This window comes from Sebastes umbrosus, chromosome 16, assembly GCF_015220745.1.
Source record: "Sebastes umbrosus isolate fSebUmb1 chromosome 16, fSebUmb1.pri, whole genome shotgun sequence".
Classification (NCBI taxonomy): domain Eukaryota; kingdom Metazoa; phylum Chordata; class Actinopteri; order Perciformes; family Sebastidae; genus Sebastes; species Sebastes umbrosus.
The window spans coordinates 5,397,086-5,409,373 of NC_051284.1; the positions used below are offsets into that span (position 1 = coordinate 5,397,086).

Genomic DNA, 12,288 nt, shown 5'->3' on the forward strand with positions numbered 1-12,288 from the left:
GCTCCCTATGTAGATATGAGCGACTCATTCTAAGCTAAACGGAAACACAACGATTCTTAGTTTCAGGTGATCATACACTAATGAAAAGGTTGTGCATTTTATATTACATTTCTGATAATAGATCCCCCAAAATCCTACACACTGGCCCTTTAAATTGACAATTCAAGAGAGTAAAGATCATAACCTTTCTTAAATTCTTTTTAAAACATCTCAAGATTTAGCAGCAAAAAAAGTAGGATTTCTGGTAAGAAATGTATCATTGACACAACCTTTAGAACTTCTACAAGTAGCAAAAACTACTGCACATAACAGGACACAAGTAGTGTAGGCCTATATACAGTGTGTGACACAACACGGATTGTTAAAGAAACAGTTTGACATTTTTTTGGAAATACGCTTATTCACATTCTGGCAGAGGATTAGATGAGCACATTCATGTTAAATACAAAGGCTACAGCCAGTTAGCTTAGCTTAGCACATAGACTGGAAGCAGGGTGGAAACAGCTAGCCTAGCTCTGTCCAAAGGTAACAAAACAAAATCTGCCTACCAGCCTAACTAAAGCTCAGTAAATAACATGCTATTATTCAGTTGTTGCAAGTATAAAAAAGGCCAATGATGCTATAATTTCACTATACATCAGACCGGGTCATCCAGAGTAGGCTTGCATGACCACGCCCCCTTTTGGGTGGAAAACAATCCCGTGTCCCTCATAGACGGTAACAGAGTGAAGAGATGAAACATGTCTCCAAACTTCTACCTTGAACAAACCCGTAATAGTAATAACGCTATGCTTAAGAGTTGCTGTGTAGTTGGTTGCACCAACAATAAATCGCAAAATGCTGATCTCCGATTTGTTTCCCTGCTGGTGTCCTAAAAAAGATCTAATAGAGGGTCTTTATGGCTCCAAGCTATAGACCAGACCAGCATGGCATCATCGTCCAGGCCGCGCTCCCTTTTGGGTACGGTGACCAGACGTCCCGGTTTGTCCGGGACAGTCCCGGTTTGTCCTTGGATGTGCATGTGAGATTATGATTTTACCACAGTCATGCCTCTCTGCTCATAATGCTTCTTGATGTACGCAGTGATGGCGTTCTCATTATTCAGCTCTTTCCTGAACACCATAATGTGACACTTTGGGGCCAAGTGACAGCCGAGGATGCTGTAGCTGGAAATGAGAATGGCTGCGCATTCAATGGCTTGTTTGTCCTTCCCAACCAATTTGAGATGAATCGGGATGAAGAAAAGCCAAACGATTAAAAACAGCAGCATGCTGATGGAGATTAGCCTTGCATTTTTATACAGATCTGGCAACTGTCTACCTTTGAATGCAAACAGGAAACAAATAAGGGCCAGGAGACCGTTGTAGCCTAACATAGCAATAAGGAGCGCTGTGGAGCCTATTTCACACTGATGAAGGATGGTCCTGCTTGATACCACTCGACAAGGACGTGGGGGATAAAAGCACAGCCATGACACACACAGGGCCAACTGGATCCCAAAGACGATCGTCACCACAGCGATCGGCTTGTTGAGCTTCTTTATCCAGGACCCTAGCTTCAGGTCAAAGTTGAAGCCCACTAAGATTTGGAGCAGGTTGGCCAGAATGCAGGAGATGCAGAGAGAGAAGGCTATGCCGAAGAGAGGCAGGCGGACCATGCAGGAAGCCGTGGTGGGTTTTCCCACGTAGCTAAATGTGAGGCAGAAGCAGGCCAGCAAGGAAAAAAGCTCCAAGAAACACAAGTAACCTCCAACAGCCTTCACAATGGGAGTGCTCCGATAGATCGTAAACACAATAGCAAACATGATGGTAACAATTATGCCAAAGACTTCCATGGAACTCAAAAAGATAATGAAGTGATCTCGCCAGCGTAGGAATTCAACAGTTTTATTAAAACACTTATCCTTCTGTGGAGATGAATACTGCTCTGACCTGCAGCGTGTACACTCCTTGCCTATAGAAGTAAACAAATGCAAATATTTTTACATATTCATCGTGACGGATAAATTCCGTCGAAAAGTATCATGTGTGAAATCCTTAAAGGGGACATACCATGCACATACATTTGGGTATCTGAAGTGCCTACCAACCCACAAACTGGGAAATAACACGACCCAGTCAGTTTGTTGTGGGTTGTCTAGATCAGAAAACATGTGATTCAACAAGCCATTCAGATTTGGCTCCCCTCCCTATGTCACATGCAGGCTCGTGAGAATATACCGGCCACAGCTTGAGAACATGGATGTATTAAGAGAACTGGATCCAGCGTTGGAGGCAGGGCCCCGTTAATTTCTATGAAAGTTGCTCAGTGGCGCATGATGCCAAAATGGCTCAACTTCCGATTGAAAAAGTACCCGGAATCTTCCGCATGCATTGGGCCTCATAGAGCAGGCGCAGTAGGGGCCGCTCGGTCACATGGCTCAGTCACGGGGTCAAAACGTCACGCTGTCATCACGGTTTTGTCTAACTCCGCCTCTCAACCCTCGCTCCAGCCTCGGTCTGGGTCTCATTCACATGAACGGAGGAAGGGAAATAACTCTGGATTCAGCTATTAGTGCATTTTACAACTTTTAGGACCGGATGATTTAAATAAGGGCTGTTAGAGTGTTCGTACAGGGGAGGTGATTTACCTAAAAAAAAAATATCCGCTGAGTTACAGACGTCTCTTTCCCGATGTAAGTCTATGGGAAAAAGTATTTTTTGGCCCAATGGCATCACGTGACGGACACAGAAGTTGTAGTACCGCCATTTGGCCACTACGAAAATTGGGATCAACGACCGGCGCTCTTCCTGGGGGCTACCTTTGCAAATGTGCGCCATATTTGTCTCATAAGCCAATCAGAGCAGACTGGGCTTTTTCAGGAGGGGTCTTAAAGAGAAAGGCGCTAAAACAGAGCGTTTCAGACAGACAGACAGTATGGGGAAAAGAATGTGTTTTTTGAACATTAAAGCATGAAAACATGATATAGCAGAAACCCAAAATACAAGTATGAACCTGGAAATGAGCATGATACGTCCCCTTTAAATATACTGTAGAATATTTGTTCCACATGAACGGAATAAGGGAAATACCAAACCACAGCATCTGTTTACCATTACAGTACGGCAGTGTGAAAGTGAAGTTAATGCAAATTAATGGAAAACTGTCTTTGGACATTTGGGAAAACAAGTCAGGCAACAAATATTATTAAACCTGGACATCATATTTTGCATGCTACTCCTGCATTAGAAAGTTTAAATTGTTAAGCTTTTAGTATGTAAACCTTTTGAGTGCATTATGTAATATTTTGGGCTGTCAATCAGTTAAAATGTGTAATCAAGATTAATTGCATGATTGTCCATAGTTAATCACAATTAATAATAATTAATTAATTGCAAATTAATCGCCCATTTTTTATCTGTCCAAAATGTACCGTAAAGGGAGATTTGTCAATTATTTAATACTCTTATCAACATGAGAGTGGGCAAATATGCTGTTTTATGCAAATGTATGTATATATTTGTTATTGGAAATCAATTAACAACACAAAACAATGACAAATATTGTCCAGAAACCCTCACAGGTACTGCATTTAGCATAAAAGAATATGCTCAAATCATAACATGGCAAACTGCAGCCCAACAGGCAACAACAGCTGTCAGTGTGTCAGTGTGCTGACTTGACTATGACTTGCCCCAAACTGCATGTGATTATCATAAAGTGGGCATGTCTGTAAAGGGGAGACTTGTGGGTACCCATAGAACCCATTTACATTCACATATCTTGAGGTCAGAGGTCAAGGGACCCCTTTGAAAATTGCCATGCCAGTTTTTCCTTGCCAAAATTTAGCTTGAGTTTGGAGCGTTACTTAACCTCCTTTGCAACTTTGCTAGTATGACATGGTTGGTACCAATGGATTCCTTAGGTTTTCCAGTTTCATATGATGCCAGCATCTTCATTCTAGCTTTAATACTGAGTTTAAAAACTGTTAATGCGTAAGTTGCATTAATGCATTAAAGGAATTAGTATTGTTAAAACGAATTAGGGTTAACGCGTTATTATCAAGTTAACTTTGACAGCCCTAGTAATAATATAATCAACAGTTTTTTGGGAGTATAACTGGTATCTCAAATTTCTGTTTCCTGAATAGTCATACATAATACCATTTACAGGGGGAGTAGAGGTTTGGTTAAAACAACCATTGGTGGTGTGAACAAATATATACCCACATTTTACTTACATACGTTATGACGTTATGTATTTTGTTTTTAAAGCGGGTACCATTATACATTTTTCATTAACAAAACAAATGGTTAAAAATAAATACATCATATTTTATCAATAATTCTTTCATATTATTGGCTTATCAACAAAATGTTATATTGTTCCAATCAATCTCACACTATTGTTACAATTCTTTGTATGTACATGTAGCTATGGATTGTAAAAACAATCCTTCAACCTCCCCTATTACATATATGTAATGATATCCACAGTTATGGATCCATAATATGGATCCTCTTAGAAGATAGGATTTGTGTTTTTTGAGGCGGTGGATATTTAATATAGGAAAGAAATACTTACCATTTCCAGCGGAAATCTCTCCATCAGCACATGGAACACAATCATCGCAGCACAGCTTGCTTTGCAATTTCAGCTGCTGCCCTGGTTTACACGTTTTAGAGCAGTTGTAAACTGTTACCTTTGAAAAGATAAAACTGAATCAGTACAACATGATAATCCATACATTATTTGGGGAAATAAATATATGATGACATTTTGACCTTACCGTCACATTGCGCATCTTTCTAACAAGATCATCTGGGAGTTTAATTTTTCCATCCGGCCAGTATTCTCCTATAGTTTCTATGTGTGTGCGCTTTTTGGATTCAGTCATGTTCCAATATACAATTTCATATCCCAAACTAGGGTCTCCATTCTGGTCAAAGAATATATGTGTGGTGTTCACAGTGAAGTTTACTTTCTTGATTTCCATAAGAAGCTGTGGAGACAAACATAAATAAAATGTAAAATGAAAGAAATGTTCTTATTATTGCCTCTCTTACTAGCAAAAAAATGACAAATCATAAAACAGGAACTATTTCAAAAAGGAGACTTCCAAAAATGTTGGGAAGTTTGCAGTCTAAGTTAGAATATTATAGGTATATTTTGTCAATGACAAAAAAAGACATTTTAGTTTAAAGGAATAGTTTGACATTTTGGGAAATACGCTTTTTCCTTTTCTTGCAGAGTTTTCGATGAGAAGTTGGATACCAGTCTGCAGGTTCCAGTAACTGTAAGACTATCCATTAAGTGCAAATTGCGGTTTTAAGAATGTGCGGACTATTCTTGGCCAGGAACGATAACTTTTGTCTGTTTTCCGTCCCCTTCGAGTGGACCCCATGGGACCTCATTTCGGACAAAATACGTACGGTAGTCAACAGCGAGAGACAAATATTTTTTTTTATCATGTTTGAATTGTCTAAGCTAACCAGCCGTAGCCTTATTATTTACCAGACAGACAGAGTGGTATCAATCTTCTCATCGAACTCTGCAAGAAAGCAAATAACCATATTTCCAAAAATGTTGAACTATCGCTGTAAAGACAAAGGACATTAGCAATGCAAAGTATGTCAGAAAGAAAACTTTACTGTACCTCCAAGGCTGTAAATTTGGCGCTACGTTCACACCGGTGGTTGTCACACTTTAGCAAGCGCCTAAGACCCTCAACAATGACCTGAACAGCTAAGTAGATATTGTATGATAAATCCTTCTCAATGTAGTTGGCCAAGCAGGTTGGGTCCAGACATCGCTTGGACCCCTGTTGGCTGTTTGTTAGCGAGCAGTCACTTTCTCTGTTCGCCTCAGACTGATTAGAACAAAGTGGATAATGAGTGAAGTAATGTTCGAGAATGCTGTTAGTGGTCCCGTCGAACCTTGAGATGACATAGTCTTTAAAACCAGGCACGTCATTCCTCTTAGAGGTGAATCCGAAAATCTCCCCGGCCATCTCAATGCCCGAAAGCGCAGAGACCGTTGTAGAGGTGGACCATGCATCACTTGCAATCCACGTTCTGTTGAGGTTGTATTTAATAGCTGCTTTCATGATGACAGCAACATTGGATTCCTTGGTGAACACGATGACGGCCTCAGCAGAGGATTCATTGATTCTGCTCACCAACTTAGCCAGCCTCGTATGGCATTCGAAATGGCTCTGGGAGAAGTCATCAGGCAGGATGACAGTGAATTCAACGCAGACATCCTTCATATTACTGAAAATGTCCACGAGTTTATCACTGCCGTACTTCCCGTACGCATCGTTACTTCCTACAATGGCCACTGTTTTCCAGTTGAACTCCGCAACCAGCTTAGCAATGGCTTTTGTCTGATATTCATCACTAGATACTGTTCGCAGAAAAGTGGGGAACTTGAACTTCCTGCTGAGCAGCTCGCTAGTCGAATAATAGCTTATCTGTAACAAACAGGAATGAATAATGTTGAAATTGTTCTGCATTCTGTTTGCAACATTGATGCATTTAAATGTACAGACAAAGGATTATATGTATTACAATTATTGCATTATATTTGACAGAATCTTAGATTTTGTTTGGCAATGATTTCAATATTTTAGTAACAAAATCAACTCACAAGAAATATAATTTTTACTTTATAACATTTTGGACTGTTTTTATATTGAATGTACATACTTTACTTTGGATTATTTTTTGTCATCTTATTTACATTATTTTTGATCTTATTTGTTATCATCTAAGTTTTACTTGATCATATTTCGTTATTATAATAAAACTACTCCATTTGGAGTCAAAATTATACATGTTAGTTGTTTTTATTGATTTTATACTGTGCACAATTGTAGAATGTGATGATGCACAGAGGAAATGTCATGGCCAAAGGCTCCATTGTGTGCACATAGCCTGTAGTGGATATCAGTAGTATTTTATAGCCAGATTCCCTTTCAAGAGGTAGAAAACCCATTTGGCACACTATCCAATTGGCCAAATGGAGAGTCCTCCTGGTCCTATCCTGACTAAAACCTTTGTAGAATCTATGTGCTTTGTGTTATTTATATCTGATTTGGCACAGTTGTAGTCAAGGAGTTGCTGAATGAATTCAGTGGCATCTCTGTGCATGGCATCATTGCTATAATGGTGTTATCCACTGATAATCTAGAAGCTACTCAGGCATAGTAACAGTCACAATGTTACTTACACTGGGGGATTTCTTACCTATCCACAGAGACTAAGATCATGCATATAGACCTGCTAGTTGTGGAACTATACTTGATTTATTTCAGGTATGTTTGTCTAGGCAAACCACACCTTCCAGCACCGTAGGGCTAAAGAGATTAATAGGACACTTTCAAGTACATAGAAGACAAACCTGGGCAACTGATGACAGAGCAACAACTCGTGCAACGGCTATTGACACTTCAGAATACGCTTCCCCTATCACTGCCTTTGTTTGGGGTTCAGCTAAAGCAGATTGAAAGGTTGCAGGTACTACACAGCTCTGAGGGTCTGACTGGTTCTTCAGCAACTGGAGCGTTGCTCTGATGGCAAAGTTGACATCTCCACAAGTGTCATAGATGTCATATCCTAAGGTGAGGTTGGGCAGAGCCCTTGGTGTGCGCTGGTTTATTTCTCTGATGGCGTATATCATCGCTTGAGTGCGAAGTAAGGCTCGGATATCATTGCTGCAAAAATTGACAGAGCAGATGGAATTTCTGAAATGACTCGCTTATATTATAGTCATGTAAATGGACTAATTTCAATGAGAGCATACTTACTCAGTACAGGAGAGTGGTCCAGGCATTGTGCTTCTATTGGTTTGTTGATGAATAGGGAAAAGTCCTCCAATCATGATGTCCCCAGGAGAGTATGCATGTAGAGGGTCTTCCCCTCCCGAACAGAGGCGAAATACCCCCATGATACTCACAAATAACCGTAACATGAACATTGTGGATACCCAGAGGTAAAACACATGCACACATTTGTTCCTCTCTCTAGAGTATGAACTGGTTCCTGGACAACAGCTCTCATATCTAGTTAGATACGGAGCCAGGTGTCGGAAGTCAGACTGGATCATTTGCATTGTCTGCATGCAAAACAATAACACATCTACAAACCATGCATGGATGGGACCAAAATAACACAGTGATTTGAATTGCTCATAGAGGGCTATTCATTCACGGTCATCAATTATCGTCACGTAGTTTTTACTTTTATCTTCGGATAAGATTCTGGTTTAGACAAGGTGTCTGTTTGGCTGCATTTTTAATCATGCAATGGCACGCTCTTATATATGGAGGACGGAACCTGCCAAAATAAAAAATAAATAAATAAATGACTCAACAAATTAATAAATATGTAATTTAAATGTAGCAAAAAACATAAAAAATTAAACAATTGCTGTTAATTTACAGCAGGATTTCAACAGTATTAAGCTGTTATTGCTAAAAACAGTGCTTTACTGTTAATACAAAAGAAAATAAATACAAATAAATAAATTACGCTTATTGGCCATTTTTTAACTGAACTACAATGCATTCTTAAAAAACAGCACTTTACTGCTGATCAACCGTCTAAAGTATCATAAGTAACAGTTTCATGCAGTATTTTTTTAATTCTGGGAAGAGCAATTTCACCTGATCTGCACATGTGAGGCTGGATCCGTTCTTTTCTTCATCCATCCAGTAGTCATTTTATTTGATTATAAATCTGTGCAAAGTCTATCAGTGATGTTTCCAGTTAGTTTGCATTACTGAATATGTGCATGTCATGATAGAGGGATTCAGCAGCTAAAGCTAGAATTTCACAGATGATTGCATATTAATCGAACAACACAAGGAGCTCATTTTAATTTCTATGTACCGAAATTAATATCTAAGTTAATGTGCGGATACATGTATTTTGCCAGTGAATTCATGCATAACGATAGCCTTGACGGTGTATACATTTTACATTTTATGGAAGTCACTTCAACATTTGAAGTAACATTAAGACTTCAGTGCACGTAGTTTATTGGGTGTTAATTCAGCAGAGCAGATGCAAAATTGAAGGCAAGGTTATTTACTAGCTAACTAGTGTTTTTGAATGATATCTGAAAACCAAATGGTTTAGAGAAATGAGCACCATTGGACATACAGTATCTGTTTTTGCATGTGGACTCTTCACATGTTGCTTCAAAACCACCTCTGACTGTACCATGACGACTTAGTTGTATGAGCATCACTTTTCTGTGACAATCACAACTTCACCTCTCAGCATGTTACTGTGCTCATATTGTCACTGGGGGCAGTTGAAATGAGAGGCAGCAACTGTAAGAAACCTGTTGATTCAGGGTTCTATAGAAACAGATGATCAGAATATTCATAATTGATAAAAAAAAAAATGGTTTCTCAACCACTAATGCACACCACTCAACACAATTAATTTTAAACATCGACTAAAAATCCATGAAGTTGACTGAGGTATATTCTCTCTAAGTTTCAGGTGAAACAGCAGGAAGCTTTATTTGGCGCTGGATGGTCAGCCTTGAGGGCCACTTCATAATGTGAGGGGATCCAGCCCACCTTCTTGATGGGGCTTGCTGCATTATTTTCCACCTTCTACATCTGCAACGTTCAAGTTAAGCTCAAGGTTAGATACTTGAAACCTGTATTTTTTATTGTGGCATTAATCTAAGTGATTTACACAACTTGATTTTTACACAGTGCCTGAAGAAACACTGTCATTTTTCAGGTGCACCGTAGGAATAAACCCTGAGAGAGGCACCAAGGATGGACAGGGCAAAGTCTTCTCAAAGAAAAACTGGCCAATTCACTAACAACAAGAACAACCGTATATCCACATGTATCCACTCTGCTGAGGACACTCGTGGACTTTGAGTGGGACTTCATTTAAAATGGTGAGTTTACATAATGATAAGAGGAAATGAGGGGTACACACGCTGATTTTGTATGTGAGAAGTTACAGTGAAAGTTATTTTGAAACTCATATATCTCTCTCTCACACAGTCAGCGGGCTACCAAGGCTGGATTGAGAGAACTGGTGTCTTTCAGTGGGCCGTAATTCATTAACTCACTACCCACCATCGCCCAATACTTGGACTTCCGCACTTATCCATGTGCCTTGTTAGGGCCTGAATATTCATACTTGGACATGATGTCACATGTCTGCTGGTGTTGGTGCAAATTATTTTTAATTTAATGTTAATTTTTTTTTTTTATTTGTACCACTGATATGCCTTAAGGCTCAGCAATATATTCATTATATTCACATGTTACATGATGTACGGCAATATATTATTTAAGTGTTTTGTTGTAATTCTATGATGTAGCTCAGCTGTCTGTAACTGTTCCACCAAGTAAGGTTAGTAAGATTGACAGATGTCTTCAGAAATGCTATTTCTTCTGAAATGTGGTTCGTAATCTATGTCAGGTTTTTGTTGGCGCTAGCATGCAATTATTCTGCATGTGCAGTTTTCAACTTTATATGAAAATAAAAAGTAAAGTGCAATAAGTCAAGCTGTAGATTTTCTTTTCTCACACATTGGACATGATTGGAAAATCAGTGAATTAGCTCTGTTCTTCACTCACATTTTGTTATGGTTTGCATTCTGTGCTTGTATCCAGCTATAGACAGACATTTTGGGCCTTATAGCCTTAATTATAGCCGTTTTCTTAACATGTGCCTTTAATTGTTTTTATTGTGACTATTCCTATGTCTGTAATTTAACGTCACTAACAAATTAGTAAGATAATGTAAAAGAAAGGGGAAAAACTGCTATATAATGTATCTTTAAACAGTAAATTAACTGTAAAATACTGTGAAATTAATAAAAAAAAACAGCTCATACTGTATTTTTCATTAACAGTACAAAGCTGTAAATTTCAGTGACAGTATAATAATGTTAATTTTACAGTAACAGAAAGGCAACCCTACTGCCAGTTCTTCACTGTTATTTTACTGGGAAATTCTTAACAAAATGTAGTTATTTATTCTTGCATTTATTTTTTCTTTATTTATATTTTTTCTTGATTTTGTATTTATTTTAAATGCATGTATTTATTTATGTTGTAAATTTTAAAAATAAATACATTTAGGCCCATAAATAGGTCATTACTGGACATGAAGTCCTAAAAGTGCTCCGAATAAAGGAACATTTGAACATGCAGTTCCATGACAACTGAGCATCTGTCCATCTGCTGATGAAGACAGTGTGATACAGTCAAAACCTTAAGTTTAGATTGTTTTGCCAGTTGCTGTTTCCCAGGTCAAAAATGAACTATCCAGCTCAAAGGCCATTTCTTTATGGCTATTGCTTATTATGTCAACAGAGGTCAGAATTGTAAAACTTATTACAGAATATGAGGCAGCACGTGTGTGGAATATTGTGGATGGACATTTGGAGTCACTTAACTTTAAAATTCAATTCAAATAAAACTACTAAAACTGTTTTTTTAATCTTTTAAAACTTGTGAAAATACACTACATGTGTGCAACATTAATATATTCTCAGGAAAAATTATTATAGCCAGTGGTAGAAGAAGTACTGAGATCTTTTACTAAAGTAAAGTAACACCACCACACTATAAAAATATATATAATATATATATGCATGCATTCATAACGTTACTTAAGTAGAAGAAGAAGTAGAAGTTTCAAAAGTAAAAGTAATCATTAGGTGACAGAATGTACCCCTGTCAGAATGTCATGTAGGGGAGAGCGGGGTCAGTTGGGAAAGTGCCTTTTTTTGCTCATACTCAGCCACACCCTCTTAACTTTCACCCCAAAGTGGAGACCTTCTGACTATTCCCCACATTCTATTCACAGTTGTGAAATAGCATGTAAGTAAATTGTTGGCTCTTTTGTTATTTTTCTTCTACCATACTGTTTTTTTTTTGGCTGCCATAGGAGTCCAAAGTGTGTCTGCTCTTCCTGGGACAGTTGGGACAGTATTGTTTATAGTTCCTACCTTGTTACAAATCAACAAAAAGCTGACAAAAACAAGACGAAGGCTTTTCCTGATTGAATAAGACCCACTGTGATGTCACTGAGTGAATGTTTACTCAAGTGGCAGCCAGTCAGAAACTCTTTGTTTTTTGTTTTTTTTTGCCAAATTCCATATTTCAGTAACTTATGAAAATATAATCATTTTACAAATGTTATTTTTTTCTCAAAGAAATGTGTGAACAATTGACATTGTAAATATAAGCTGTTCAAAGATAGACTGCAATTTTCTTTCAATTTAAATGATCGACTCTACCTACTGTCCCAACCGTCCCAG

General features: G+C 38.3%; 1 protein-coding gene across 1 annotated transcript; it reads right to left on the reverse strand.

The window, feature by feature from the left end:
* Positions 1 to 54: 54 nt before the first annotated feature.
* On the reverse strand, positions 55 to 7,687 carry LOC119504329 (G-protein coupled receptor family C group 6 member A-like). The gene is made up of 5 exons (XM_037796392.1): positions 7,381 to 7,687; positions 5,636 to 6,451; positions 4,769 to 4,981; positions 4,564 to 4,681; positions 55 to 1,953 (listed from the first exon to the last, which is right to left on the reverse strand). The coding sequence occupies exons 1-5, from the start codon at positions 7,657 to 7,659 to the stop codon at positions 1,028 to 1,030; spliced, it is 2,352 nt and encodes a 783-aa protein (XP_037652320.1). The 5' UTR covers positions 7,660 to 7,687; the 3' UTR covers positions 55 to 1,027.
* Between the last annotated feature and the right edge of the window lie 4,601 nt (positions 7,688 to 12,288).